General features: G+C 46.3%; 2 protein-coding genes across 3 annotated transcripts in view; one reads left to right on the top strand and one right to left on the bottom strand.

Annotated features, from left to right (window-relative positions):
* Window positions 1-15,903, top strand: part of TYSND1 (trypsin like peroxisomal matrix peptidase 1) — a 33,020-nt gene extending 17,117 nt beyond the window's left edge. The window contains exon 5 of one of the 2 annotated variants that reach the window (XM_054033993.1): window positions 15,179-15,903. In XM_054033993.1, coding sequence (XP_053889968.1) covers window positions 15,179-15,349 — 171 coding nt within the window. In that variant the 3' untranslated portion in view covers window positions 15,350-15,903. The remainder of the gene's footprint in view (window positions 1-15,178) is intronic. The other variant, XM_054033995.1, reaches the window with a different exon arrangement.
* Window positions 15,904-16,570: 667 nt separating this feature from the next.
* The window catches only part of SPOCK2 (SPARC (osteonectin), cwcv and kazal like domains proteoglycan 2), a 48,813-nt gene continuing 38,515 nt past the window's right edge, over window positions 16,571-26,868 (bottom strand). Inside the window, exons 5-10 of the mRNA XM_054033997.1 lie at window positions 26,023-26,137; window positions 24,967-25,086; window positions 20,119-20,337; window positions 18,444-18,506; window positions 17,728-17,865; window positions 16,571-16,967 (exon numbers count right to left, since the gene is read on the bottom strand). Coding sequence (XP_053889972.1) covers window positions 16,831-16,967; window positions 17,728-17,865; window positions 18,444-18,506; window positions 20,119-20,337; window positions 24,967-25,086; window positions 26,023-26,137 — 792 coding nt within the window. The 3' untranslated portion in view covers window positions 16,571-16,830. The remainder of the gene's footprint in view (window positions 16,968-17,727; window positions 17,866-18,443; window positions 18,507-20,118; window positions 20,338-24,966; window positions 25,087-26,022; window positions 26,138-26,868) is intronic.

Below are 26,868 nucleotides of genomic sequence, written 5' to 3' on the forward strand. Positions count from 1 at the left end.
AGGGCTGACTCTGGCAGGCGTGACATGAACTCTGCTGAGGGAGAAACACTTAGTTAAATATTTCTAATTCAACACAACACAAGTTTGGGAAATTGCCGTAATTACTGAAGAAACTGTCTCTGCAGCCAGGTAGCATTTCCTCTGTTAATTAATTATTTTGTATGTCCTTGTTCTCCAAAGAAGATGAATAGCTTCTCTCCTGGCAAAGAACCATCGGCACTTCATGCAGAACTTTGAACACCGTTTTGTTTGGAGACAATGACATCATTTTCTTTTCGTCTCTTTCCTTAGTTTTTAATTGCTAAGAATATTTGCATGAAAATGGGCTCTTTGTTTCTTGAATCCATCTGCTCCTGCTGTTTATTCCCCACCTGAAAACAGAATCCATTCTTTATTGCATCACAAGTGATTTCCCCTACAGTCATTAGTGAAGCCAGGAGGAGGACTAGAATAACTTCAGGAACAGATTAAGTATCAGAGCCACTGAATTTATTAATAACCATGTGCCACTTATACAAACATAAATCTGCACAAACAGATTTGCTTGTTCACTTTTGGTCACATTAGTACATACGCAAGTGCACAAACACACACCCTTGTATCATATACATAGTCCCATAAACACACTTTGATGCACACAAAACTGGTCATTTATTACTCATAGTGTTCTAGTTGGACATGGCTCTTTACAGACACTCGGGTAGCTTGTGATCCTTGTTCTGAAATACAATTGTGGGGGCAGATGTGAACAAAGGAAGAGGCACATAAAATGGAGCAGGTACGAGCCAAATGGGTTTTAAGGAGCTACTGGAAGAATGAGAAGATGGAGCTCTGGGTCAGAGAAGAGTGGAAGTAAACATTCAGGAGAGGAGGGCATAGGGTGTCTGCCGTAGGTGAAGACAAGGACTGGTGAGAAGGCGGGGGGAGCTTTAAACCTGATGCAATAAAGCCTTCATCTCCATTGCCTTGCATTGTGTGTGATTGTTTTCACCTGTGCAAAGTGGGCATAAAATATGCAGTTAGCCTGGTAGTGTTCCCGCTCGGGTGAAGGGTGGGACTGCATATGGGGTGAGGTAGTGGAGAATCAAGGCAGTAAATATGAGGCTGAAGAGGAGAGGACATTAGTGAAGGAGGCAAAGAGAAGCAGCTGATTTTAGCTGTGGCATTTTGGGTAGACTGGAGATCAGAGAGGCAATGAGGCCATGCACCAACCATCTCCACCCATGTTTCTGTTCAGAGAGCAGCATAAGAGAGCACAGTGCTTCACAAATTTCTGGATGAACAAGGTTCCTATGCTTATTTACTCTAGGCCCAGATACATTAAAGGTACATAGGTGTCTAAACCCCATACTTAGGCACCTCAATCGGAGTTGTGGCTCCTCGTCAATCTGCAAAACTCCTGCTGAACCCTGTAGGTATTTGAACTCAGCACTTAAATTTTCAGGTAAAAGTTCCCCGGGTACCTATGTTCCTGCCCTGGGCATGCACACTGCTGCCTGCTGCTTGATAGCTGGATGCTTCTCTCCTGCATAAGCCGCAGAACAATTCACAAGCTGGAGGAAGATAGACATTCTGCCATGTGCATGCAGGGTCTGATGTGGTAGGAGTACTCAGAGGCCACCTACCAGATCAGTCCCATTCAAACTCCACCCTGCGGAGGTGCTGGTATGCAGCACTTTGATCTAGCCATTACAATAAGAGTCATACTCATCTGGGATGTGGGAGACCCAGGTTAAATTCCCACCTCTCAGAAGAGTGTTCTAACAGCCGAGCAAATGGGATATTTTGATGTGAGGTTCTCTCCTGTTGAAGCTGTTCCACTGTGAATCAATAGTGAAAGCGTGTGATTGGAGCAAGGGGACTGGAGTCTCCCGCATGGGTGCTCTAACCACTGGACTACAGAGTCATTCTCCCTTTGTCTCTGGCTCAGTGACTCTTCCACTGTGGTGAAATATTTAAATAGTCATTGAGCCAGAGAGAGACTGTGAGAATGACTCTATACCCAGCGGTTAGGGCACCCTCTGAGGAGGTGGGAGACCCTGGGTCCTGTCCCCCCATTCCAAACGTTTTCACTGCTCCGAGTTGCAATACCTAAGTCCCATTGTGGATCCCACTCTTAATGCCTCATTTTCCAGAGGTACTGAACACCTGCAGCATCCATTGAGCTCAGCTGGAGCTACAGGCACTCAGCACTCCTGAAAATCGCCCTAGTCTAAATTGTATGTTTGTGCCAAACAAGATAGTGGTGCAGGTGAAGGAACAACTAGTAGGTGCACTGGAAAGGCTTACAAAAGCAGTGGTTTCTAGAGAGGGGTTGTGCTGCTCTCTGCTTGAACATGCTAGGAGTTTGGGAATAACGAGGTTTATCCTCATCTCACAGTCCCTGCATGGCAGCACAATGTATCTTGGCATCACATTTGGGAATCTTGTTTTCTCTCTTTAAAGAAACAGTCAAGATGTTCAAGGCCTAAGTTTGGCTTTCACTTAGCCATGAGCCACCAGTCCATTGGTGAGTCTTCTAAAAAGTTAGACGTCGTAGGGCATGTCTATATGGGGAAATAATCCAGAATAGCTATTGTGAAATAGCTATTCCTTACTAGGTCCCCAGGTAGCCACTCTTATTCTGCACTGAGTGCCTTTGAAGGGGTTTGCTTAATTCACTTCAGAGTTTGAAGATAAATCATATAATCTCTCTACAGTGCCCCTTTAAATAAATGGGTAGTAATAATAATGCAAGTTTATAGTGTTTAGCATGTCTGCACCACTTTTCATTTCCAGCATTTTACATGAAACCCCCTCAAACAGTATTATCCCCCTTTTTGAACTGATTGGGCCCTGGAGATGGCATAAGGTTAGGCAACTAGGCCATGATCACCCAGTAACTTGGTTATGAGTTTGGTAGCGTGAATCTGACATTCTTTATACTGTTTTGTGAGGCTGGGAGCATGAGAGTAAATATCCAACGTTTTAATATATAACGGTCCAGCACAGACTAAGCGCTAAGTGAGACCTAGCCATGTAAGCAAAGTATATAGAGCATCAATTACTGTTGCTGCTGCCTAGGGGCAGAGCTAGAAGGACTGATTAGTTCACTTCAGGAATGGGAAGCTCAGCTTAGTATTTGACCACTGCATTGAAATAAGAATGAGTTGCCAGGGAAACAAGAGCTGAACCTACCACTCTGAGCAATCTGCAGTGACTGCATGAAATCACGCCATGCCACTCAGAAAAATGAACAGTAGCATGTTCTATGGGTCTGTGTGCAGTGTTAAGTTTGCACTGCATTTCCACAGAGCTGTCTTCTGCTGTTCCAGCCTGTCAGAGCCAGTTTCCTGCTCCTCTCACCCCAAGGATCTGACACAGCCTTTCCCTCATTACCATAAAATCCTGTATCCCTCCTCCTTGCACCTTCCCTGATTTATTTACTTGATGGGATTCACTGTGCTGCCAACTTTGCTTTGTGTTTCTCTTTCTTATATTCATGAGTCGTATTGCAGATGTCATATCCTCATGCAGCAGGAGGCAGGAGATGGAATTAGATTCAGAGCAGAGAGAGACTGTCAATAGTCTGTGGTTGTCAGGGAACTGTTTTAATTTTGCATTAGTTTTCAGCTCATTAGTGTGGCTATTATTTTATTTAATATTTGTATGGCCTCCTGTGATAGGCTTCTAACCATCCTACAGCAAAACCTCTCATAAAATCAAAGGCTGATAGTATCAGCTCAGGTAGGTGTTGTGCAAGCTTATACTGTATAGGAATTGCTAGACTGGCTCAGACCTAAGGTCCACATAGTTCAGTATCCTGTTTCTAATGGCAGCTAGTACCAGATATTGCAGAGGGAGGTGTAAGACACCCCACAATAGGCAGATTTATCTGCCCCACAGGAAAGTCTCAGCCTAACATCTAATATTGTCTTCAGCCCTGAAGCGTGAGGTTTTATATTGCTTCCAGAACTCTTTTGTTAGCATCATTATAACTGGACGTTCTTGTTATCCATCTAAGCATCCACTTCCTTTTTGAATTTTGCTAAATTCTTAGTCTCAATGTCACAGTCTAATTACATGCAGGTGGAAAAAAATATTTCCTTTTATAAGTTTTGAATTTTCAGCCTTTTCAATTTCACTGATTGTCCCCGTGTTCTTGTGTTGAGACTTTTTCCCACCTGTGCCAATGCATTTCTGTCATGACCAGCAATGCCCTGCTTCTGCTATTCCTGCTTGGACCTCTCCTGAGCAGAAGCTGCCAATTGTGTTGTGGTTTTATGAAGGGTAGAAATGAAGAGTGGGATGCAAATCAAAACTGGATTTTTTTTTTCACTGGTGCCCAAAAGTAGGATTTTCTCCTGGGTCTCCAGTGCTAAAATGCTAATGCACAAAGTACCTAATTCTCCACCACATAGGTCAATGGGACTTGTGCCATTGATTTAAATGGGAGTGGGAGCAGGCCCTAAATCAGTGAATTTGAATTTTACTACCCAGTGGCAACAGCTCTGATGGCAAATGCACAAGTCTGATCCCAAATCACCATCCATCTGCTCAAGACAAATGCCTCAGTGCCAGGGACTGCCAGCCCAGATGACAATATTTGGTTTTTTGTGTTGTGTTTTCAGTAGCTTTAGGAAACTAGCCAGAAAAGTTCCAGTAAATCAGCTGTGAAGTCAGTAACAGGGACTGGGAAATAGGACCTGAGTCTCAGCTGTTACTGAGATGAGCTATGTCTAGCTTCTCTGGCTTTCTCTTGGCTGGTTTGGTGCGAGGCTGTCTAGCAGTACCAGAGGGCTTGGGTTCATGTCAGCTGGATAGGCACAGTAGAATCTGACAGGCTGTCAGTGCTCCAGGGACAGAGAAGCTGTTACTAGCTGACTTTCCTATCTTGCTGCTGGTTTTCTATTTTCTAGGGAGCATATTTACTAGTCTGTATGCAGCTGCAAGCTGGCAGGACATGGCCACACTCTCACTAGCACATCATGCACCGATTACCACAAACCTGGCTGCTTTCATGTGGCATCATGCAGGTGCTGGCAGTACGACACCACACTATATTAGTGTGGCTAATTATACTGTAGTTTTTAGGAGAGTTCTCCCTATGGTTGCAAAACCACAGTATATTTTGGTAGCTAAAGATCCTTTTGGCATTAGAATAGCCTGAGAAAGCAGAACTGTTCCTCCTGGGTGGGCGCAGCCATGCTTTTTGAGTGTGAGATTTCTGAAAAAAAGGAAGTGTGGAGAGGTGGGATTTCTTGTCTTTATTTCATGCTGGCTGATGACTGCTGCCATAGGTAGGGTTGCATCTTGCTAAGGTGCATTTGTTTAGCTGCACTTTAAAGGAAATTTCCCCAAATAAGCTTCAATGTGTCTGTGTAAAAACACCCTAACTTGCCCTTCTGACACTTGCTGGGAGCAAGGCTGGGAGAGGAACAAGCTCTTCCACTCAGAGGTGGCAACGCCTTGACTACACATGGCTGCAGACAGGGAAAAGAAGAGGTGCTCACTTATTTAAAGACATTTATTAACTTACAGGAATATGCCCCATACTCAACATGGAGTGAGGCCTGATTGCTCAAAATAGGAGGCATTTGCATTACTTGGGCACAGAAGAATTGCTCTACCAGATCAGACCAGTAGTCCATCTCGCCGAATGTCCAATTTTTGACAATGGCCAGCACCCCATGCTTCAGAGGAAGGTGGAATTCCCCATAGTGGACTAACCTGCTGTCACATTCTGGAGTGCAATCCAAACCAGTGAAGAGTTGTGTCATCTCTTCCCCGGAACTCTGAAATGTCTTAAAAGCTTTGCTACAGTAGCTCTCTACCTGGGACGCTCACAGTTAGCACCACGCATGCACTCTGTCTATATATTGAGCAGCCCTGGACCAACGCTTTGAATGTTGAAGCCTGCCTGCAATACCACTCATCTCCACCAGCCTTGGCTAACAACTGGTAAGGTGACTCCAAACTCTCCACAGCCCTGAATTTCCCCCAAAATGTGAGTTCTGAAATGTCCAGCCCTATCCTGGAACAATCAGAAGAACGTTAAGGTTCGTTGCTCCTTTAAAGAGACAAAAGTGCATTGCAGCTTATTAAGTGAGGTAAATACACCCTTCCCTTCAAACACAACTCTGTTTGTTTATAGTAAAAATAAAACAAATTTATAACAATAGGACATACCTTAAGTGATGCCAAGTAAAAGGAATGTAAGCAGAGATGGTTACATGCAAATAGAAGTGAAAACACACATCTAAAAGTCTAAAACTTAACCTAGCAAGGTACAGGCTTTGTTCAAGATGGTTTCTTTCACCAATCATTCTTCCCGTCCATGGCTGATTTTTCCTTCAGTCAGAACCTTCCACAGAAGTACAAGGGCTTCCCTTGTCTTCCAAAAGATCTTTCCTTGCCTAAGCAGGTTTCTGTCTTATAGTCAGTTCCCAGAGACTTCAATCCACCTGCTCCCCTGTTTAAGAAACCATCTTTCTCAGCTTGCAAGAGCTCTGGCCCTTGTGTCTCTCTAGTGATGAATGCCCAACATAATTCCAGCATATAACTCTTTAATAAACATCATATACATATCATGCAAGAATATTAATGATCAGTGAGTTATTAGTTTCCAGTGATATATTACACGCCACCTATTAGATACAGATTGTGATATCAGTGAATTGGGGTACACTGAACTGGTCAGGCCAGCTGAAACGCATTACCTGATTACCAGTAAGCCCCTTGCTCTGTGGCACTGGGATGATCTTAGGGTCACACCTGTCCAAAGGAGAAATAAGAAAGTACAAGTAAACCTTGTAGGTTAGTGAATGCTTTTGATTGGCTGAGCCTCTCTCGGCTTCTATCTGACATTCTTAAAACCATTGCAAAGGGTTCTCCATTGCTCTTGGAACCGCATTACAGTAACTCCTCACTTAACGTCGTCCCGGTTAACGTTGGTTCGTTGTTACGTTGCTGATCTAGTAGAGAATATACTCATTTAAAGTTGCACAATGTTTGCTTATAACATTGTTTGGCTGTAGGGGCTTGGAACTGGGGTGGGCCGGCAGCCCCCCATCAGCTCCCCTCCATCCCCCCCAGCACCTCCTGCCCACTGGTGGCCTCACAGATCAGCAACTCCCCCCTCCTATCAGCTGTTGCATGGCATTCAGGATGCTGGGCGGGGGGGGGGAAGAGGGGAGGAACAAGGATGTGATATGCTCGTGGGGAGGGGTTAGAACAGGGGTGGGAAGAGGTGGGGTGTGGGTGGGGGCAGGCCTGGGGCAGAGCCAGCGGTGGAGCACCCCCTGGCACCTTGGAAAGAGGACCAGCCGGACGATCCACCCTCTGACTCCACCACCTCAACCAAGTTTTACAATCATCATTGCTGAGTACAGTATTAAATTGTTTAAAATTTATACTGTATATGTATATAATGTCTTTTGTCTGGTGAAAAAAATTTCCCTGGAACCTAACTCCCCCTCCCCATTTACATTAATTCTTATGGGGAAAGTGGCTTCGCTTAACATCGTTTTGTTTAAAGTAGCATTTTTTAAGAATTAAAATTAAGCAAGGCGTTACTGTACCAACATTTTAGAAATTCTGCCCTTAAAGGATTGTGACAATTCTGTCCAGTGTAGATTCTTACATACCATCACCATTGTATCTGAGCACTTTCTAGGGGTGCGTTAAGCAATGCTGCCCTGCACTAAAGTTAGTATCCCCCTCTTTCCCCTGTAACCTTATGTGAATCAAAGAGAGGATAAGCTCGCTGCAAAAGTAGACTGAAGAAGTAGCATTCCAGTGGTACAACCGAGTAGGGTTAAGGGAGCGAGAGTTCCTTTTGGTCCAGAATGCAGAACTAAACCTAGCCAAAAACTGGTAGACCTCCCCTTCTCAGGTAAGACTAGGTGTTAACTAGCATCAGCCTATGGATGAAGGCCAGACTGAGTCCAGCTGAATTAAAACTATTGTGCCCTAAAATTGCTTTCTTTTGGGCTGGTCCTTTCAGAACAGGGGACTCAGTTCAGGTGCTCTAGTTGGCTTGATTAGATCTTAATCTACAGCTATCTACCAGTGCTCTTGGAATACTGTGACAGTAAATCCCAGGGTGGCTGGGCTTTCTGGTGTGGCTTATAATTACTGCTTTGCTAGTGCCTTCCTCCTCATGCTTGCCTTTACTCTGTCAGGGCCAATCCATGAAGCATCGCCTTTCTCGTCGCTCTTACCCATGTTGGAGTAAGTTGTATTCTCACTTACACCCATGCAGAAAGCAGGGGGCAGCAGAGGTTTAACTGAACTCAGAATTTGACACACTGTGTTGTTCCCAGGTACACAGCATTTCAGCTCTTTGCACTGTTTTGATAAGGCTAGCACATAGCTTTCTACAGGGTAGGTCATGACCAGACCAAAAATTAGCCAACCAGGACCCTTTCCAGGGAATCAGCACTGTTCAGTATTGTACAAAAGTCTTTGAGCTGTGACCTGAACACAGCAGCAGCTCCAGGATACCAAAGCAGGTGACTGGACAACAGTTCCCACCTGCTGGGCTTGGATAGTGTTACGCTTTTTTATGTCTATTGATACTCCATTAGCAAGAATTGTTAGAGACACACTAGTCCACAACGTCAGCTGAATCATTTGCATGTGCCGCAGAGCTGACAGCTGTGCATGGTACTCAGACCAGGCCACAATGTACGGGAACCATCAGCAGCCTCTTTGGAGAAACTGAAGCAACTGTAACGAGAAAGGGTGTCACAGAAGTAGGAGTGGGCATTAGCTCCCTACTTTAGTCATTCAGCCTGACTGATGGTGATGCAGAGCAGGAGGATGGGCTGCTCAGCCTAATAATGCCTTACGCTTGCAGAAGGACAGGCTCATGGGTAAAGCACAGGCTTCGGAACCATGACATCTGGGTTCTAGTCCCAGCTCTGTGCCAGTTAAACTGCTGTGGCCTATGCCAAGTCACTTAACCTTTCTGTGCTTCTATTCCTTCCCCCCAACCTCCCATGAAATAGGAACACTGATACTTTTCCCACTCAACAGTGCTGTGAAACTGCATTCACTATAGGTTGTAAAACATTTTGCACTGCCATGCCTGGAAAGTTAGCTGAGACTCTGGCCAGTGCAATGGTGATTTCTGTACACAGATGTCATTGATTACTCTTCACTTCACAGCACAATACCCTGGAAACCTCAGCTCAGGTCCAGTAAGGGACAATTTGGTTTCTACAGTGCCTTTCATATTGCAGGTATCCCACAGGGCAGGGATAATAACTATACCTAAACCAACTAGCCTTAATGTGCTCAGCAGAAGCTCACACATAGTTGTGGATTGTCTCCACACATACAGGCCCCAGACCTGCTTATTTAAAATGGAAGAGTGAGTGTTGTGGGGGAGCCTGCAATGGGATCTATATCAGCTCCCTGGGCAGCCATCAGGGCCTGAAGAACGGCACTGCATCGGTGCTGGGCTCGCTACACTCAGCCGGGACTTGCTGTAAGCAGGCTGTGCTGGGTACAGGGTGAGGCAATAGAAGAAGGTGACGGTCTGTATGCCAAATAGGGTAGGGGTTGCTTTTTTTGTCTTACTGTCCTCTCTTTTGACCCCAGCCTCTAACATGGTGTATGTTAAACCAACATTCAGGATGTAACTTACTAACACGTAATGAGCGGGAGTGTAAGTGAATGTAAATCTTAGTAAGTGACGGGCATGCTCCAGTTTACATTTTCTTATATTCACCTTTGAATGTGGGTCACAATGTGCAGTCTTGGCGGCAAGTGTGCTGCCTGCTGAGCCATGCTCCCATCACATGCGAGTGTTCCCTACTGTGCCAAACAACATGGGAATGCAACTTTGTGTGTCAGGGCCAGATCCTCCGCTGCTATACATGGGCACAGATTCATTGACTTCAACAGTGCTAGCCCCAGTTAAGGATTTGACCCCCATATGCCTTATAGCATTTTTACAGTGAAAGTGTTTTATAGGTCAGCTTTACTGACCTACTAATTACTCATCATTTACATACAGGCTAGATACTAACTAATAGGCTAAATTCTGAGAGTCCAGTGACTTCAGCGGAATTACACCAGTGATAAATTCAGCCCAGTAACAACAGAGAAATTATTTTTTCTCTAAACTAAATGGCAGTTTTATATGGCAATTAAGTTTTGTTGCACAAAGTCCAATGACTAGGTTATTTGTCTGCAAAGCCAGTTTAAGACCATGTAATTCCAAGGTATCACCAAGTAAATAAAGCACTTACATGATAATGCTCCATCTCACAACTTTCAACAAATGGTCTTTTCCAAAGATAATGTGCCAATGTATGGCTGCTGTGACCCTGCCTAGTAACATCTGTCCTGACAGACAATGGAGCCTGATGTGTATTGATGTCTCCAGGGATGAGGCTGCAGAGAGCTTGAGCAAGGGGTCCCAGAAGCCCCTGCACATCACAGAGTTGTGCTCTGGGGAGGACTCCATCCACTGTAGCATGTCTGAGCCTTGTGTGGTCATTGGATCCAGAACTATGAATGTCCACTGCCTGTTGGGGTAGGTTGCTGCCCAGCAGGAGGCCAAGTCTTTTCTCTGCTGCACCCCGGAGCTGTGCCGTTTGAAAAGTTTATTTGACTTGGCTTTGTACAGGGAGAGATTTGGGCTGTACGCGTAAGGGGACTTTGTACAATAGTTTGCATTGCCTCTTGTAAAGTTTTTTTTAGGGGTGGCTGTACCTAGTTTAGCACGGCCACCTGGCCGTGTTAATGTTTTAACGTACACAGATGTCCCCTGTGTGGCACAGGTTAAGGAGTGTAAATGAAGCCAGTATTAATTCCAGAACACACGGTCTCAGCAGTCAAGGTGCTGCTCACTAAAGCAGATGCCTTTCTGTCTCCCTTTTAGAAGTATATGGTATATGGACACAGACCCTTTAGGGGCACGCAGCTTTGGGAAGACGTTTACCCCGTCTCCTGCCTGTGTGAGCCACATGGTTCACAGCTAAAGTGGGAAAGAGTGAACAATCCCCCTGATTGCAAAACAGAGGACAAGAGCCAAGTCTTTGCCAATGTATTACACTGACAAGGTGTTGCGCTAGATTTCTGTTGAGCACTGAAGGCTGAACTTGCAACTGAACTGGATAAATGGCTGTTAAGCCTTAATGCAATCAGTGGGTGAACAGGGACAAGACATTTCCTTCACATTAGACCTGCTCATGGAAACTGGCTATGAGGAATGGTATGTCACTCAGTTGCCAGATAGTGTGATTTGGGTCGGGGGGTTGGAGAGAGGGACACATCAACCTGTAGCAGAGCTACTCTTTGAAAAATGGGCCAGTTTTTCCACCTGTTGACAGCACAGCCATGAAACTGGAATGTAGAATATCAGAGGCAAGTTTCTCAGACATGCCAGCGCAGGTGTTTTAGTAGCTCAGTAAACTAGCCTGTCCTTGTCAGTGTCTGGAAACAAGCCTAGAATGCATATGGATGTTCAGAACATACAGGAAAGGAGAAAAAATCATCTCTATGGCTCCTTGGATCAACACCACCCAGTGAGTGGGACATGAAGCTTCACGGCAAGAAGCTAGACCCTGTGGGGTTCTCTAACTCTCCGTCTATGGCATGTTCTTCAGGGTCTCCTTGGAGGTGGTAGGAAAGCATCACAGAGGGCAGGGTAGGTGAAGGGTTGGGATAGCTTCTGCAAATTGGGGTAAGATGCTGATGAGAAAGAGCCCTAATGTAGCCATTTTTTAACCTGAAGGGTCCTTCCCCTTCTTTTTTGCAGCTTTACAGGATTGTCCCTAATTTTGTAGCATCTGCTTTCCGGACTTTGCACTCTGGCCAACACCTTTCTGGCTGAGAGGCATTGTCCCAACTCTTGCAAGAGCTGTTTGGCACCAGCCTGGCCAGGTGTAACTTAAGACACTTCCCTCCCCTCCCCTGGAGCTCAGCATGCTACCTCTGCAGCAGATGGATAACTTGAGTCTCCCCTGCTGGGTGTCAACTGCCATTTGAAATTCACACTCCAGCCTGAGTCTTTTACAACAGAGAAGATGACAGCACTGAGGAGGGGGGAAAAGAGTGTTTATAAATTTTTATTTATTTTTTTAAAAATAACGTATTTCATTTCTTGGTGTGTGTACTTGTTTCCTTAGGTTAAGTATTAGGCAGAGACAGACAATGTGAAACAGCTTTCCCTGGCGGCCTTGTGAAGCAGGACAGGAGTGTAACAGCTGGGAAAAGGGGGCCCTAAGAATTGAAATGCTTGGCGCGCTAGTGCCCATCAAATGCACACATACATTCTAACACTTGGTTTGGATTAACATCTAAAATTACTGAGAGATACAATTTCAGCACTTAAATATACAAACTGAAATCCAAACACTTGCACACGATTCTTAACTCTAAGTTCAAAGTTATTGCACATAAGACATTTTAATATATTTCAGGCTACACGCTGTTGCTCCTCTCTGAACTTTGTTAGTCAGTTTCTTTCATTAAGCATATAATTAAAAAACAAAATAAACATGTTTTGAACACCTTCAAAATACTTATCTATTAGTGGTTTTAATATACATAGCTCTCACTCGCCAGTGAGCTAATCGCCAGTTTGGAGGAGACGAGAGAAAGAGATGGCTAAAAGGTTTAAAGCCATGGCACTACATTTTGTAGAGACAGGGCAGTTCCATAGTGAAGGAGAAGTGTATGGGAAAGATCCACAGGAAGCTTGAATGCAAAAACACCGAGAATGATCAGCCACACTTGAAAAGCCGACAGCTGAGCCAGTGCCCTCTACGTGCCTTAGGGTTCCACCTGCCCACTTTGCATCGGCCCAGATCCCACCTCTCACTCTATTCACCTTGACCAGAAGGCTAAGACTCCTTTCCATGTCCAGCTACCCCATTCCTACTTTTCCGGGGGGAGAGGGTGTGTGCTGCTGTGCAATGCAAGGCCCTTCCTCTTCTGCTCAGAGTCTGAGCCTGGTTTTTCCAATGCCCTCCTAGCTCCTGCCATCTCTGGGGCTGAGAACCAGGACCAGGAATGGAAGCTAGATCTTCTGCATAGCAGTGGAGAGCACTAGCCACGGGGTCAGACAGCCAGTCATGGACATTGCAATGGCTTAGTTCAGTCTTAAGGAAAAAAAACATTAACAAAACAAGTGTAGCTAGACATTTCCTCTCCTAACTCCCCTCCGGCCAGTGACACATTGTGCTAGCACAACTGCTTACTATCTGGGCAGGCGTGATGGTCAAGCTGCTTGCTAAATGATATAGCAGCTGATTCCTATGGGAATGGTGGTGGTGTCAATTAAACAAGAATCCCAACACACAGGTTGTTGTATTTACAACCAGGAAAAATTACAGTAGGGAGGGTATTCCTGTTGTTAAAATACCTTGTGTACACGTTAGCAGGTAGGTAGAGCTCTGGAAAGCAAAGGGCTGCAAATGATTTGTGTGTTTGTTCCTTTGTTTATATTTTGGCCTCTGCAGCTAAAGGAGGAACTGACCTCTGCAGCAATATAGGCCTTGTTAGCAGAGGCAAACACCTCCAGTGGAGCTTTTCACTGCTGAACTGAATCCTAGCACAACCACTGCAGCCTTGAGCCTGGTTGAGACTGAAGGATGCTAATTCCTTAATAACTAGTCCAAAACTCAGAGGCAAGCCCCACCGTCTCGGGGGAAGGAGGGGCTCTACATGGCTAGAGCGCTTCGGGATTAGAAAATTGCTTCTTTGATTCAAAAACATATTTACAGGTTATTAAACATGTACAACTGGAAGCAAATCCAGTACCAGAGACAAGCAGGCATGAAGCAAACAAGAGACTGGAACAGCCCCAAAAGGCAATGACAACAGGAGGGATGTAAAAGTGAGCTTTTAGAAATGAAAGGTCAAGTGTGTGTTATGGCTTATGAGGGGATATTGATGGGGAAAAAAATCCAATACAAAACACAAACTCTAAGAAAAACAGAACATTTCAAGTAGTGCACTGGCTGAGAAGGTCATCCCCTTCGGGAGTGGCACATTCAACTACAGTGTCCCCTTATCGGTCATGGTCAATTATTCTTTCCTCAGAAGATCAGGAGAAATAGCTGAATAAAGGGGGATAAACTGTCTCTGTGTATTTATTAGAGAGAGATTGGGCGGAAAGGAATGTAAAGCGTTCCACACAGCAAGGTGCATTTATTATCACAGCTAACTACATAACAGTGTTCTCTAATATGGTATCATTGCAAGCATGTTACTTGGGTTTACTGGGATTTTAGATTTTTTAATATTTTTTTTAGGAATATGCAGTAGCATACTGAGCTGCTGGTTCAGCCTTTTAGACTTAATGTCACATAAGATCTGGAATGCCCAACGTAAGCCAAGCTGGCTACTGCTGTTTTACCACACACCCACACACACTCTCTCTCTCTCTGCACTGGGGCACGTTGACACTGCACACACATGCACAGGCTTTCAAGGCACACACCCATATGCCCACAGGGCCACACATACAATATCAGCATCTGATTGCTGGGGGCCATTCCATCAAACTGAAATTAACATAGCTTGGGTTGAATCCAGCTTCCAGTTAAGTCACTGGCAACACTTACATTGACGTCATGGGAATAAGATTAAGCCCCTTATTTGTGTGTGTGCTCACTGTAAGTCTCTCCCATCAAAAAAAGCGAACCAACCTTCTAAAGCCAACAGCAGACACCCAGTTTGCGATCATGGAGGCTGCACTGAAAATAGGGGTGGGTGGCTTGTCCGTGAGTGGGGAGATGGCTGTTCTTTCACTGAAGGAATGTCATTTTCAGGTCTGTCTTCATCTTCAGTTGCACTGTGTCCCCATGCTTCTCACCAAGTTGCTTCCTATGCCCCACTAACCTACTCTTCCTGCCTTTAAATACGTGTTCTTGGGGAACTGGTTCTTCTATATTAAAACCTAAAGCATTGGCTTTTCCAGCTCATCAGAGCTTCTCAGTCGTCCAATGACTAAGAGAACATTCAAAAGTGACCAAAAATACCTCAGCCCAACCCCCTGATGGGCACACAAACTGAATAGAAAGAAACTAGGTGCTTTCCAGAGAGAGCAATGACAAAAAACTCTGGTACGTGCATTGTTCACATTCACTAAGTGCCTTGTCTCCTGGAGGGGAAGGAAAGTGCTCTACTTCTTACAAAGAAACTGACCTTTCAGACTTTGTTTCCCCTTTTCTGGCAGGGTGAAGGTGGCAGAATACTCCCACGAACAGGGAAAGATGCAAACTGGAGCTATGTTGCCACTAGTCCTTCATCTCATCTTCTGCTACATGGAGGCTTTCTGGGACTGATAATGGAAATTGTGGCTGGAATTACACAATGGTTTCAAGAAGCTGAATGGGCAGCCTTATAGCCAGTTCTACTGGTCTGAGCAGCTCCCAGCTTTGCAAAGAGTAGAACACTGGAAGGAGTTTTCTGAAGCCCACAACACATCTCGCTTACACACACACAAAATTCTAATCAATGCTTTGGACAAGACAAAGCTGCAGTCTATGTGATCACCTATTGTCACTGAACCCCCCTCTTCCCCTCCCCCCCCCCAATAACTAATAAATGGACCTGACACCAGGTTTACATTTCACCTGGCCCCATTAATGGGTATCATATAGCAACGGCTTTTGGGCACTACCAATCCGAGTCAGGTTCCAGCCAAGCTTTCAGGTTTTCATAGGACAGCATGTGCTTATCTAATCCTGTTAGTTCATGGTTTGTCCTGCCTGTACCAGCTGCAAGGTACGCTTTCTCCAAGACCATTGACTGCTAGAAGCTGCCACTGGACATCAGGGGATGGCTGGGAAGGAAGCGGGTACAGAACAGGTTTTCTGCTCTTATTGTAATGAGTCTGTCAATGCAGTTTGTTTTTTCCTCATGCAAGGTCAAAAAGGTTATTAAAATCATTGATCAAAACTTTGCTCTATAATTAAAATGGTCTGCAAGTCTAAGTGTCTGATCCCCTTTTCGGTGCTACTAGAAGATGCAGAATTAATTCATGACCAATCTGTTTGGCAAAAAGCTTCCATACCCCTTTTGGTTTTAAGGTAGCTGAGCAAGCCACAGGTGCCTAAACACTCATTGAACTACCACTAGAGCATTGCTTTCAACAGCAAGATGCAATATCCTTATAGGTTAATTTCCCCCAAGAAACAGGAACCTCAAACAGGCCCAAGGACAATTCCGTCTCACCCACACTGGGTACAGCCCTGCATTTGGATTGTGGCAGTACAATTCTTCACCTAAACTTGAGGCGAGTGAAGGACTGCACGCTAGTACAGCCTATCATTCAAACCATGGCAGTGCACGTGCTACAATGCTGACTGGGAAATGCTCCTGTGATTTTCCAAGGTGTTTGCAGTGTGCAACTGCTAGTCAGTGGTGAGCTAGCTCAGCAGCCAGATTGCTATAAGAAGCTATTAATTACTGGTGGGTATTTTTACTCAGTGGTTAACATGGCTGTGAATATGCATGTGGGTATGGATATGTGTGAACATGTGCACACTAGGGGGTGTGTGCCCAGGGGCTGAAATATTTATCAGTACAGACCTAAAAGTGGAACAAAAACCCCCAACTGAACCAACACTGCAGACTGCTTTTTACTTTTGCTTTGCTACAGTGGTGCTTTCAGCTATATTGGGAGAATGCAGGGTGTCCCTGGGGCATTGTAAATAGCACTCCAAGCATCCACACATACATACATGCGCACACACTTTTTCTACATAGTAAGTTACATTCAACTGTGTTTCCTGATCATCTCATTAAGCTGCTCATCTCCTTCGAGTTTGACTGCTGTCACGCCTTGCTGCCAGCATCCCGACCAAACTGTGCTCTTCTCCGCTTCTACCATATGTAGCCTCCATCGTCTGCCTCTCCCTCTTCTTCTTCAGCCTCTTCTCCAGCTTCCTCAGTCTCTTTCTCTTCCTCATCCTCCCATCCAACGCCACTCCCAAAATCCCCCGAGAACCCAACTATGTCATCTACAACAACAAGACAGCGCGAGTTAGGGAAATCACTCAGTTGGGAGCCCAGCGTACCTCACAACATTCTGCTGTAGGCTGAGAGAGGGAGCCAGCTAGATTAAAGTTAGCTTGGGGGTGTCTACTTGAGTTGCCTGCGATTACAGTGTAGACATACCAACAAATGAGTGTTTGCAAACTCAGCCCTGCCCAGTTCTAGCAATGTGACCCATTCTTCCCCAGTGGTGGCCCTTCTATCCCAGCACCAGGCCTTGACACAGCTCTCCCAGTGTATCTCTGTCCTCATCAACATCCCTGCTATCCCAATCTGAGGTACTCCTCAAACACCATCCTCTGGTCAGGACAAACTGTGCCAAAGTGGGTAAAGGTTTTACAATGTAAATGAACATCCATTAGGGACTAGGATGAGGTTTGTTTTCATTTGCTATGACCTAACCTCACATCTCTTGGGCTCAATGCAGGAATCATTGGAGGAGGCCCTATGGCCTGTGCCAGGTAATCACAATGGATCCCTGTGGCCTTAAAGATCTATGAATCTGAATCCAAATTTCTTGAGTTCTTAACATTCAGGCATAGGCTTTGGTGACCCTTTGGGTGCAGGCTTTGCAGGCGTGCTTGCTCTACATGGCTCCTGTGATAGTCACTTGCCTCTTCTTGAAGCAACAGCGCAGCCAAAGCTGCTCTTCTGTGATGCAATGCTCATTCATTGCCAAGTCAGATGGACATGAATACTTCCCCCTCCTCCCTCCAGTGTCCTTACCACAGTCCGGGTTTCCACGTATCCGTGTTCCCGTCAGCTCCATGCCAAGCTGGTCAACACACCAGCACTCCCCACTGCTCTGGTCACACTGCATCTTCCTGTAGTATCCATCTTCGTCGCAGCTTGGAATGAAAACACCTGGGGAAAAATGACAGGAGTCTCCAAAATTGGGCCCAGTGTGAGAACAGGAAATCTACAATATAACAGCTACTGCTGCATTTGAAACATGGAGATGGACGCAGCTGTTCTAAAAAGAGTTACTGAAATCCAGCAACCTGCAGTGGACGCTGCCTCACAAGGTGAAATACCAGGAGCATGCACAAAGGGGCAGGTCGCAGGGTGCATTTATCAGAAGTTCAGGGGAAGAGCTCACGAAGCAAGAATGTCACAGCTGCATACATCTTATAGCAAGGTCTCAGATGAGTCCAACAGTAACTCAGAGTAACATCTAATGCATCACAGTGAGAAATATCATACTGGTATTCTGAGGTGGGTAATATCTCAACTACAGGGAGGTAAAGGGGCCGGGGCCGATATCAACTTTGCTCAGAAGGAATGTGACAGGCAAGAGAACTTCACAACCATGATTAACCCAAGATTGTTAGCAATGCCAATCCCAGGGGCCAGACGCTGTGCCAGGACTAGATCCTGCTACAAGGGGAGAGAAGTCCATCCCATCCACCGTTACTGGGAAGTTCACATGGCTCATGACTCACCAGGTTTCTTTTTTGCTGCTTCTTGGATCTGGATCCTTTCCAGCTCCACGAGACAGGGGGGCTCTGTAATACCCAAAGCAAACACTTCTTAGAGCTAAGTGGGCATCTCAGCACGCATACCTGGTTTTATTTAGGGAGGACTCCTCCTTCAGAGATGGCCAGGGGATTGGTGGTGAACGGAGGATGAGGATCGCCTTAAATTGGTCAGAAGAACCAGGTTTGCTCAATCTCTCTCCTCATCCAACTCCACTCCTCCCAGCTTCCTTTATGTGCTAATCAGGGAGCCCCTCCCACCCCCCAGCCAGTGGAATCTAGAGCCTTGGACACAGTCAGGTTCTTAGTTAACTTCCTCACGGTCTCACTCCGTTAGAATGACACAGTCTGAAGAAGTGGCCCTTCTGTCAAGATCTTCCCATTTATCATCAGTGCCTCACCCAATTCATTGTATAATGCGGGGCTGTCCTCATAATTGGACTTCAATGGAAATGTTAGGTGGGATGACTGTTTTCTTTAAGTACATTCTGCTCTTTATTGCCCTTTATATTTATTTATAGTAGTATATATATTACCGTAGCTCCTTGTCTGGCATCTGGATGCCTCACTGCTTTTTGACCAGAAAGTGACTCTCAAACTTTTTTACTGGTGACCCCTTTCACATAGCAAGTCTCTGAGTGCAACCCCCATTATAAATTAAAAACACTTTTTTATATATTTAACACCATTATAAATGCTGGTGGCAAAGTGGTTGGGGTGGAGGTTGACAGCTCGCGACCCCCCCATGTAATAACCTAGCGACCCTCTGAAGGGTCCCGACCCCGTTTGAGAACCCCTGGGCTAGAGCAATATCTACCGTCATTGCCTGGGAATCACTCCACGCTGCCATCCTGAAATTCAGTTAATAGCCAGTCTGAACAGATGTGCCTTACAGTAGGCCCTGAACGTGACCAAAGCCTGGCTCTGGTGAACTGTCAGAGGAAGTCAGTACAAAAGGTAGGAGCCTTTTCTGAAAATACCTTAGGTCAGGGGTGGCCAACCTGTGGCTCCAGAGCCACATGCAGCTCTTCAGAAGTTAATATGCGGCTCCTTGTATAGGCACCGACTCTGGGGCTGGAGCTACAGGCGCCAATTTTCCAATGTGCCGGGGGGTGCTCACTGCTCAACCCCTGGCTCTGCCACAGGCCCTGCCCTCACTCCACCCCTTCCCGTCCCCTCCCCTGAGCCTGCCGTGCCCTCGTTCCTCCCCCTTCACCCCCAGAGCCTCCTGCACATCAAGGAACAGCAGATCGGGAGGTGCAGGGAGGGAGGAAGAGGCACTGATTGGCAGGGCTGCCAGTAGGTGGGACGCGCGGGGGGGTGATGGGGGACTGCTGGCGTATTACTATGGCTCTTTGGCAATGTACATGGGTAAATTCTGGCTCAGGTTTCTGACCTAGAGACTTCTGTCCTGGGGCCTGACAGCAGAGGCACCCCAGGTGACCTTACCTGCTGGAATGGGACACAGTAGGAGGGAGTTTCTGTAATCTGATTTCTTAAGAAAGCCAAACCAGCTGGGGCTTTACAGAAGCGGGCAGACATTTTGTGAGGTTACTGACTCTTGGATAGCCATATAGAATTGCTGACTGAAAAGCCCATACAAAACAACACTCTCTCTAAAGGAAACCTGGTGACGACACACTTTCTCTCCAGAAGCAGAAGCACCATTCGGCAGTGGAGACGTGGCCGTCCTTATAGGTGTCACAGGAGTTGAAGAAGGGCCGGATGCAAATCTCATACTTGTCTAGGTTGATAGCTGCGAGCTCTGTCTGGTCCAGGAAAAGGTCATTGTTTGTGTCCAGCTTGGAAAACATCCAGCCAATGGAATCCTTGCAACTGGCCACCAGGCTCTTGTCCAGCACTGTGAGCAAACCGAGGGAATGCAGGAGAAAGAGGGAACAGCAGAGAGAGAGGAGCGAGAGTCAGATCAAAAGTGCCTTTATCCCCTCACCCACACCACCACCATGCACACAAATACTGTCAGATGGCAGTGTCTCCTGGAAGGGTGGATTGTTAGCAATCGTCAAATTCACCGGCTAAATTGTGTGCGTAACCACGGGATTCAGGACAGAAAATAAAAGGGAGAAAAATGAAGACTGGGGACTGTCCTGGGATAGAGGGTTTCCTTGTCAGAGAGTCTGCAAAATCATTTAGGCTTTATCAGGAGAAGTGCTTCTCCTGCTTCTCACCCAAGAACAGCACCCCCTTGCCGTGTCCTTTCTGTGTCAGAGTGAATGGCGTGCTGGCATGAGGTGCCAGCCTAGGGCAAACAGGCTGCTATGCACCCTTTATTTTCAGAGGCCAGGCCAATTTTGTCATGAATGCTTCCTTTTGAGGGCTGGTGAAATGCCCTGGCCTTGTGACAGTGCCCTGACATGAGGCCATGACGCTGATGTGGCCTAAGGAACCAGGACATTGGGATGGAATGGATCTCTGCTGCAGGACAAATTTATACAGGGTGAAGGAGGTCAGGAAGAACTACAGGGAGGATCACAGGGCATAAAAGCTGAGCTCTGCAGAGTCTGAGCACTTCACCCAATGAGTCCTGCACTGTTGTGAACTGTAATCCCTGCCAGCTACACACAGATCGCACAGCATAGAGGACTGTTAAACTGTGTCTCTGGGCAACACTCTTCAAACCCTGCTTCCCTTTCCCTATTCACAGAGGGTACAAAGCAGCTGCCAGTTTGGCTCTGGATGGACTTCCTAGCAGCTGGAGAAAACAAACATGGCCCATGGTTCTGATTATTAGAGCTGAGGGAGGAAAGCTCACGGGAAGGGGTGGCAGAGAAGTGTCTGCCTCAAACACAGCTCCTACTGCTGATTTCATCAAACAAATTCCCCCCAAGGAGCAATCAGCTCAGAGATTTTTGTTCACTGACATTTAAACTAACCAGATTCCTCCTGACTGAGCTCACTTCACACTCCACATGTGCTTCGGGACCAGGGAGGTACTTCGGTTTAATAGGCACACTGAAGTGTTTGCCTTGCTTGTGCTCACAGCAATTGGCAGAGCTGATGGGCCATGCAGAGACCTCTCTCATTATTCTGCTTGACCAGTGTGTATCTAACACAATAATGGCTACAACCCCAACCAGCCAGGTTTCTGCACGGCCAACCTTTATTCAATCTTAAAAGTTACACAGTGGACACTTTCAGCCTCTCAGAAAAGCTCTGTATGCATTACAAATTATCATCTTTTTACCTGCATAGTAGGCCCTCAGATTGGCCATAACATACCACTGGGATAGTCTCAAAGCCAACCAGAATGCAGCAGGTTAATAATGGCACATGCAGTAAGATTTACTCCACTGCACCAAAATCCATCAGATAAAATGGTCTGATTGCCACCCATCACTGGAATCATAAAGACATTTCAATAGAACATTGTCACAGGAGATTTATATTATCATTTCATTCACTGCCGAGATGTGGCTGCCTCCAGAGTGGAATATGGGAGCTGTTTAGCAAAGCACAGCAGTACTACACAACAGTTCAGCCTAGGATTTCAGTATCCCACTGAAACTAGAGGGAGTTCAGGTAGGCAGAATGAAATTATCCAGGCTGAAATCTGACTGGAACGCCTGGGATGACATGCCTATTCTTACAAAAAGGATCTTTAATAACTACATGTGGTCAGGAGCCTGCTTTGAGATCTTAAAAACAGCAACACAAGGAACCCAATTTCCAACTAGCCCCATGCTAGAACATTGGTCCTGCACTGACTCAAAAGGAAGGATATGAGCCCCACTTCCTGTAGCACCTAGATGTTCTATGGAGTTTTCCCTGCCAAATTCAGTCCTGATCCAACATTGCTTACAGCAGGAGGTCTCGTAAGGTCACAGCACAAGGTTGTCCAACAACAAGATATGGGTCCTATCTGAAAATGCACCAGCTTCATCTTGGTATTTATATAACACATTGACCTTATCCTGGGACAACATTCTCTCCCTGAGATTATGAGCCAGATTCTCTGGCCACCAAGTTCACTATGTGGTGCACAGTGAATGTAAAAGAAGCTGGAGATTCCCCCTGGCTGTGTGTAGGTGGACTCTCCACCAGAATAAAGCTAGAGCAGTCAGCTCCACCGTGTCTCTTGCACTGGAAACCTCTGCCCCAGTGGAAGGAGAAGGAGAAGTGTGTCAGGTGGGGGAAGGGGAGTAGAGGAGTTATGATCCGTTTTGCCCAGTTCTCCATAGGTGGAAGGCACCTGAGGGATCCTACCCCCTGCAGCTTTAACTGATGCTGGTGCCAAGCAACTGAAAATTAGGGAGCTGCAATTGGCTCCCTGATAGACTCCCTCTCCACTGTACCTGAGCAAAGCATGAGCACAGTGGAGAATCAAGACACCCACAAGACACCCTCCATGCATCTTGCACTGGAACCCATTCACCCAACCCTCCCTGCTGGATACTTCTCAGCCCTGTGGGTTTCATCAGGAGCTTGCAATCTCCCATCTTAGTGTGGCACATCTGTTGTCTCTGGGCTATCAGCTATGAGGCTGATGTCAGGGAAAGCAGCACTGTGACTGCACCTTACTGTGTCTTGTTTCCCCATCTGCCCCCAGGACACTGACATCTACCACAAGCCCTGCCTGCCTCTGTCACGTAGGCCCCTCACCAAAATGCACATGACATCAGTAGGTCTCATTTGAGCTTGGCTGATCTAGATTAAGGACATAGGTTTTGAAAAAGGTACCCAGCATGTCAAACATGTCTCATGCTAATGGACAGACGTGGCATGTCAGACAGCTGTCCTGAATGGAACGATCCACTGGAAATTCAGAACACTGTCGTCAGTGAATGCGTCTTGCAGCATAGGACTCCCACAGCCCACCTGAAAGCCTTTTAGACATGTCAGCAAGCACACATGGGCCAAGCCTGCTCCAGAATTCATGTGCCAGGCCACTGGTAATTTTGCTCTCCCAGTCCAATAATCTATGCTCCCTTTGGGGAGGAAACATCGCATAATTTGCATTAGGCCTGATTTAGGAATAAAGAAATGGAGATCCAATACCCAAGTCTTGGCCCAGCTCCTCAGCTGATGTAAATTGGAATAGCTCTGTTGAAGCCAAGGGTACTACACTGATTTACACCAGCTAGGAATCTGGCCCCATGTCACCACTAACAGCATCAGGGAATTCACCCACTGTGGCTGTAGCCCTGATGCAGCTCCACTGTTGGCAGCACTGCATAGACAAGTTGCTGGCAGACACAGACGTTGAAGCATTGGGCCACGTAGATGTATTAGAAGCAAAGTTAGACCATGGGATGCTTCAAACACTGGGGGCTGCCTGGAGTCCCATTGTCACTAGCACTCCCGCTTCCACTATAACCAGGAGAGCTGGACTGGTGGAAGCAACAGTGGGAGATTCAGGGCAAAAAAGCCTAGTGCATCCATGCCCTGGAGTGACTGGTTTATGCCCCGAAGCAGGATGATTAATGTCCCTTATATATTTTTATCCTGGCTAATGAGACCATGGAGGAAATTCTGATTACATAGTTCAATATCTATTCCTTGTTTGAGCCCTACTAAGTTCTGCTCTTCAAAATACATTGTGGCAGTGAGTTCCACAGATTAACTAGGTGTTGTGTAAAAAAGGATGTATTTTTATCAGTTTTAGATTTGTTGCCTTTTCATTTAATTGAAGGCTCCCTTGTTCTTGAATTATGAGAAAAGTCAAAAAGTAAGGATGGGCCAGTGGAGGGAAAGGGTGTGCCGGGGTTATGGGTCTAGTCTGAGAGTGGGGTTCTACTTCCAGTTGTGCCACAGACTTCCTGTGTGACCATGGGTAAGTCATTTAGCCTTTCTGTGTCTCAATCCCCATCTGTAAAACAGGGTTAATAGCACTCACTTACTTCATAGAGGTGTTGTGAGGAGAAATATATCATAGACTGAAGTGCTCAGATAGTGCATCACCTTCTTTATACCATATTTACAGTTTGTTATTGTATACCTCTAACAACAGCCTCTTTATTTGCCTTTTCTAAAGGAAATCATCCCAATCTATGTGCTTCCCCCTTATGGCGAGGGAAGTCTAATTATTTATACGGCCTTTCTCTGGACCCTCCTTTTTCTGCTGTGTTCTTTTTGAGATAGGGTGATACTGTATAAAAGATATGCCTGTGTGACCATTAAACTAGTGGCAACAATAAGAGGCAAGAGAAGCAGGTGTCTGGACACTTAGCAGTTATATGGTGGGATAGTAGCTATGCAGTGAGCTATAAGGGGCAAAGGTTCAATCGCAGTGCCGCAATATGAGAAATCCTAGACCATATTAATCGTGGTCTGCATTTCAGCCACTCTGCCACAGAGGCAGGAAGAATGGAACTAATGGACACTGAACTTGGCAAACTGAAATGCATGCACCAGACCTGACTGCACTGAGCAGTTTCCATCACTCTGCAGACCTTTGTTCCCGTCTCATCACAACCAGTATGAGGGAGGGGGGTTTGCGTGTCCACAAATGACAGATCTGCAGTTTCCGTACCATTCACTGGATTGGCCCCTGGGTTTCCAGAATTGTTCTGCTTGGAGTTCTCACGTAGGAGCTGGAACCAGTCCCGCAGACGGTCTCCCAGGTCTGCTAAGTCCTGCCCGGTACAAGTCTCTGGAAATTAAATGGCAAACTATTAAACAAGCATCCCAGCTGCCGGGAAGGGCTGGGAGGATGGAAATGGATGCCAGGATTGGATAGCTAGGGTAGTTACCTAGCATGGGGCACAAACGTGGCTTCGGGAGCATGGAAACAGATGTACCCACAATTTCTGGGGATGGTGATAGAGGAGGCCTGTTGTCATAGTCTCAAGGGTGGAGAGAAGTAAAAGGAGAAAGATGGGTAGGCAGTCCCAAAAGATCTCCCCTAATACACTCCTCCAGCTAGTGACCCCCCAGCAACCAGCACTCTTCCAATCTTCACTGGCACCACCATCCTCACGCCTTCCCCAGGTTTCTGGGCTGGGGACTCAGCCTGCCCTTGGATGACTTCTCTCTCTTGGCTCCTTTTCTCCACAGCTGTTCTATGCTTTGTTGTGCCTAGATCTTCTGCCATATAAGAGCTCACTCTGCTGCAGAGTTAAGAAACAAACTCCAGCTCTATTGGGGCTGCTTACAACTAAGCTTCTTTGATCTCCTGGCTTCTCAGACAGGTCCCCAGGAGGTGTCTCTTCCAAACAGTTCCCTCCAGAAAACAGTATGCTGCCTGAACGTGTCTGCTGGCACTTCCATATTGCTATAACATCGTCCATCTCATCGGGCTCCTGTCTGTACTGTCCCTGGTGCGCTCATCTTTTCTCCTCTCTCATTTCTCTTGCCACCCCTTTGATTTCCATTCTTTTCTCCTTCTTCCTGCTTTGTGCCTTCACTTCTTGCTCTCCCTTCTGTCTCTGTTATACTCCCTCTCCCTACTACAGGCTCTGCCTTTAGAGTCAAGACTGCTCCACCTGCATCTTTGTGTCCTCTCCTCCCCATCACAGGACATGCACTTTGCTTATTTATTTTATATCCAAGGGGAATAAAACAAACTAGGTAGCAGCCTCTCTCTTACCTTGTTTGACATCTGTGGTTGAGGTGGGGCCATGCTCGGTCGGGCAGGGGCACTGGCCCTCACACTTCACCGCCAGCTGCTTGCTGGTCAGGCAGGCTTGCTGCTCCAGTTTGCACTGGGAGAAGGAGCAGGAAGAGTCAGTGCAATAAGCACGATCCCGCTCTGAGTACTGCGCAACTCACACCACCCAAACCACGTTTGATTCTTGGATGGCAAAAGAAACTCCAATCAATCCCCTGGGTAACAAGCATGTTCCCAGCTGAGTGCAAAGCCCCACCAGATTACAGGTGAGAGAGCAGGGAGTCGACCCACCACCTCCAGAATATGCATAACCAAGAAGGGGCCCCAACAGAAATGTGCTCTTCCGAGTTTCATGTTTCCACACTCCCCAGAGCTCATTCCAAAAAGCAAGGCCCCATGCATAGGGTCAGTCCATTCCACTGATCTTGCGACTACTTTTGTGTAACCTTTTCAAGCAAGCCCAAGTCCAGGAGCAGAAGAGGTCTCTGAAGGGACCACCTTCTACCCAATCAGCAATATCGTCTATACAGAACCATATAGGCCAGATCTTTCCAACCAACTTTGCTTTCTGTTATTTCATCCCCACTCTAACTAGCAGGCTTTTGGTACTGAGCTCCCTAAGTACGGTGGGTTTCTTGCAGCCCTGCTAAATCAGGGTGCAGAGGAGGGGATAGACTATACCCACTTAGAAATCTGTGAGGAAGCGCATGCACTTTTCTGGCAGCTCTAAAAGCTGAGCATAACGGCTTAACTGATACAGATTCCCATCTTCTAGTTACCTGATCTACAGGCAACAAAACGAGGTCGGCACAGCTTTCCCAAACG

This window comes from Malaclemys terrapin, chromosome 7 (assembly GCF_027887155.1).
Source record: "Malaclemys terrapin pileata isolate rMalTer1 chromosome 7, rMalTer1.hap1, whole genome shotgun sequence".
NCBI lineage: Eukaryota > Metazoa > Chordata > Testudines > Emydidae > Malaclemys > Malaclemys terrapin.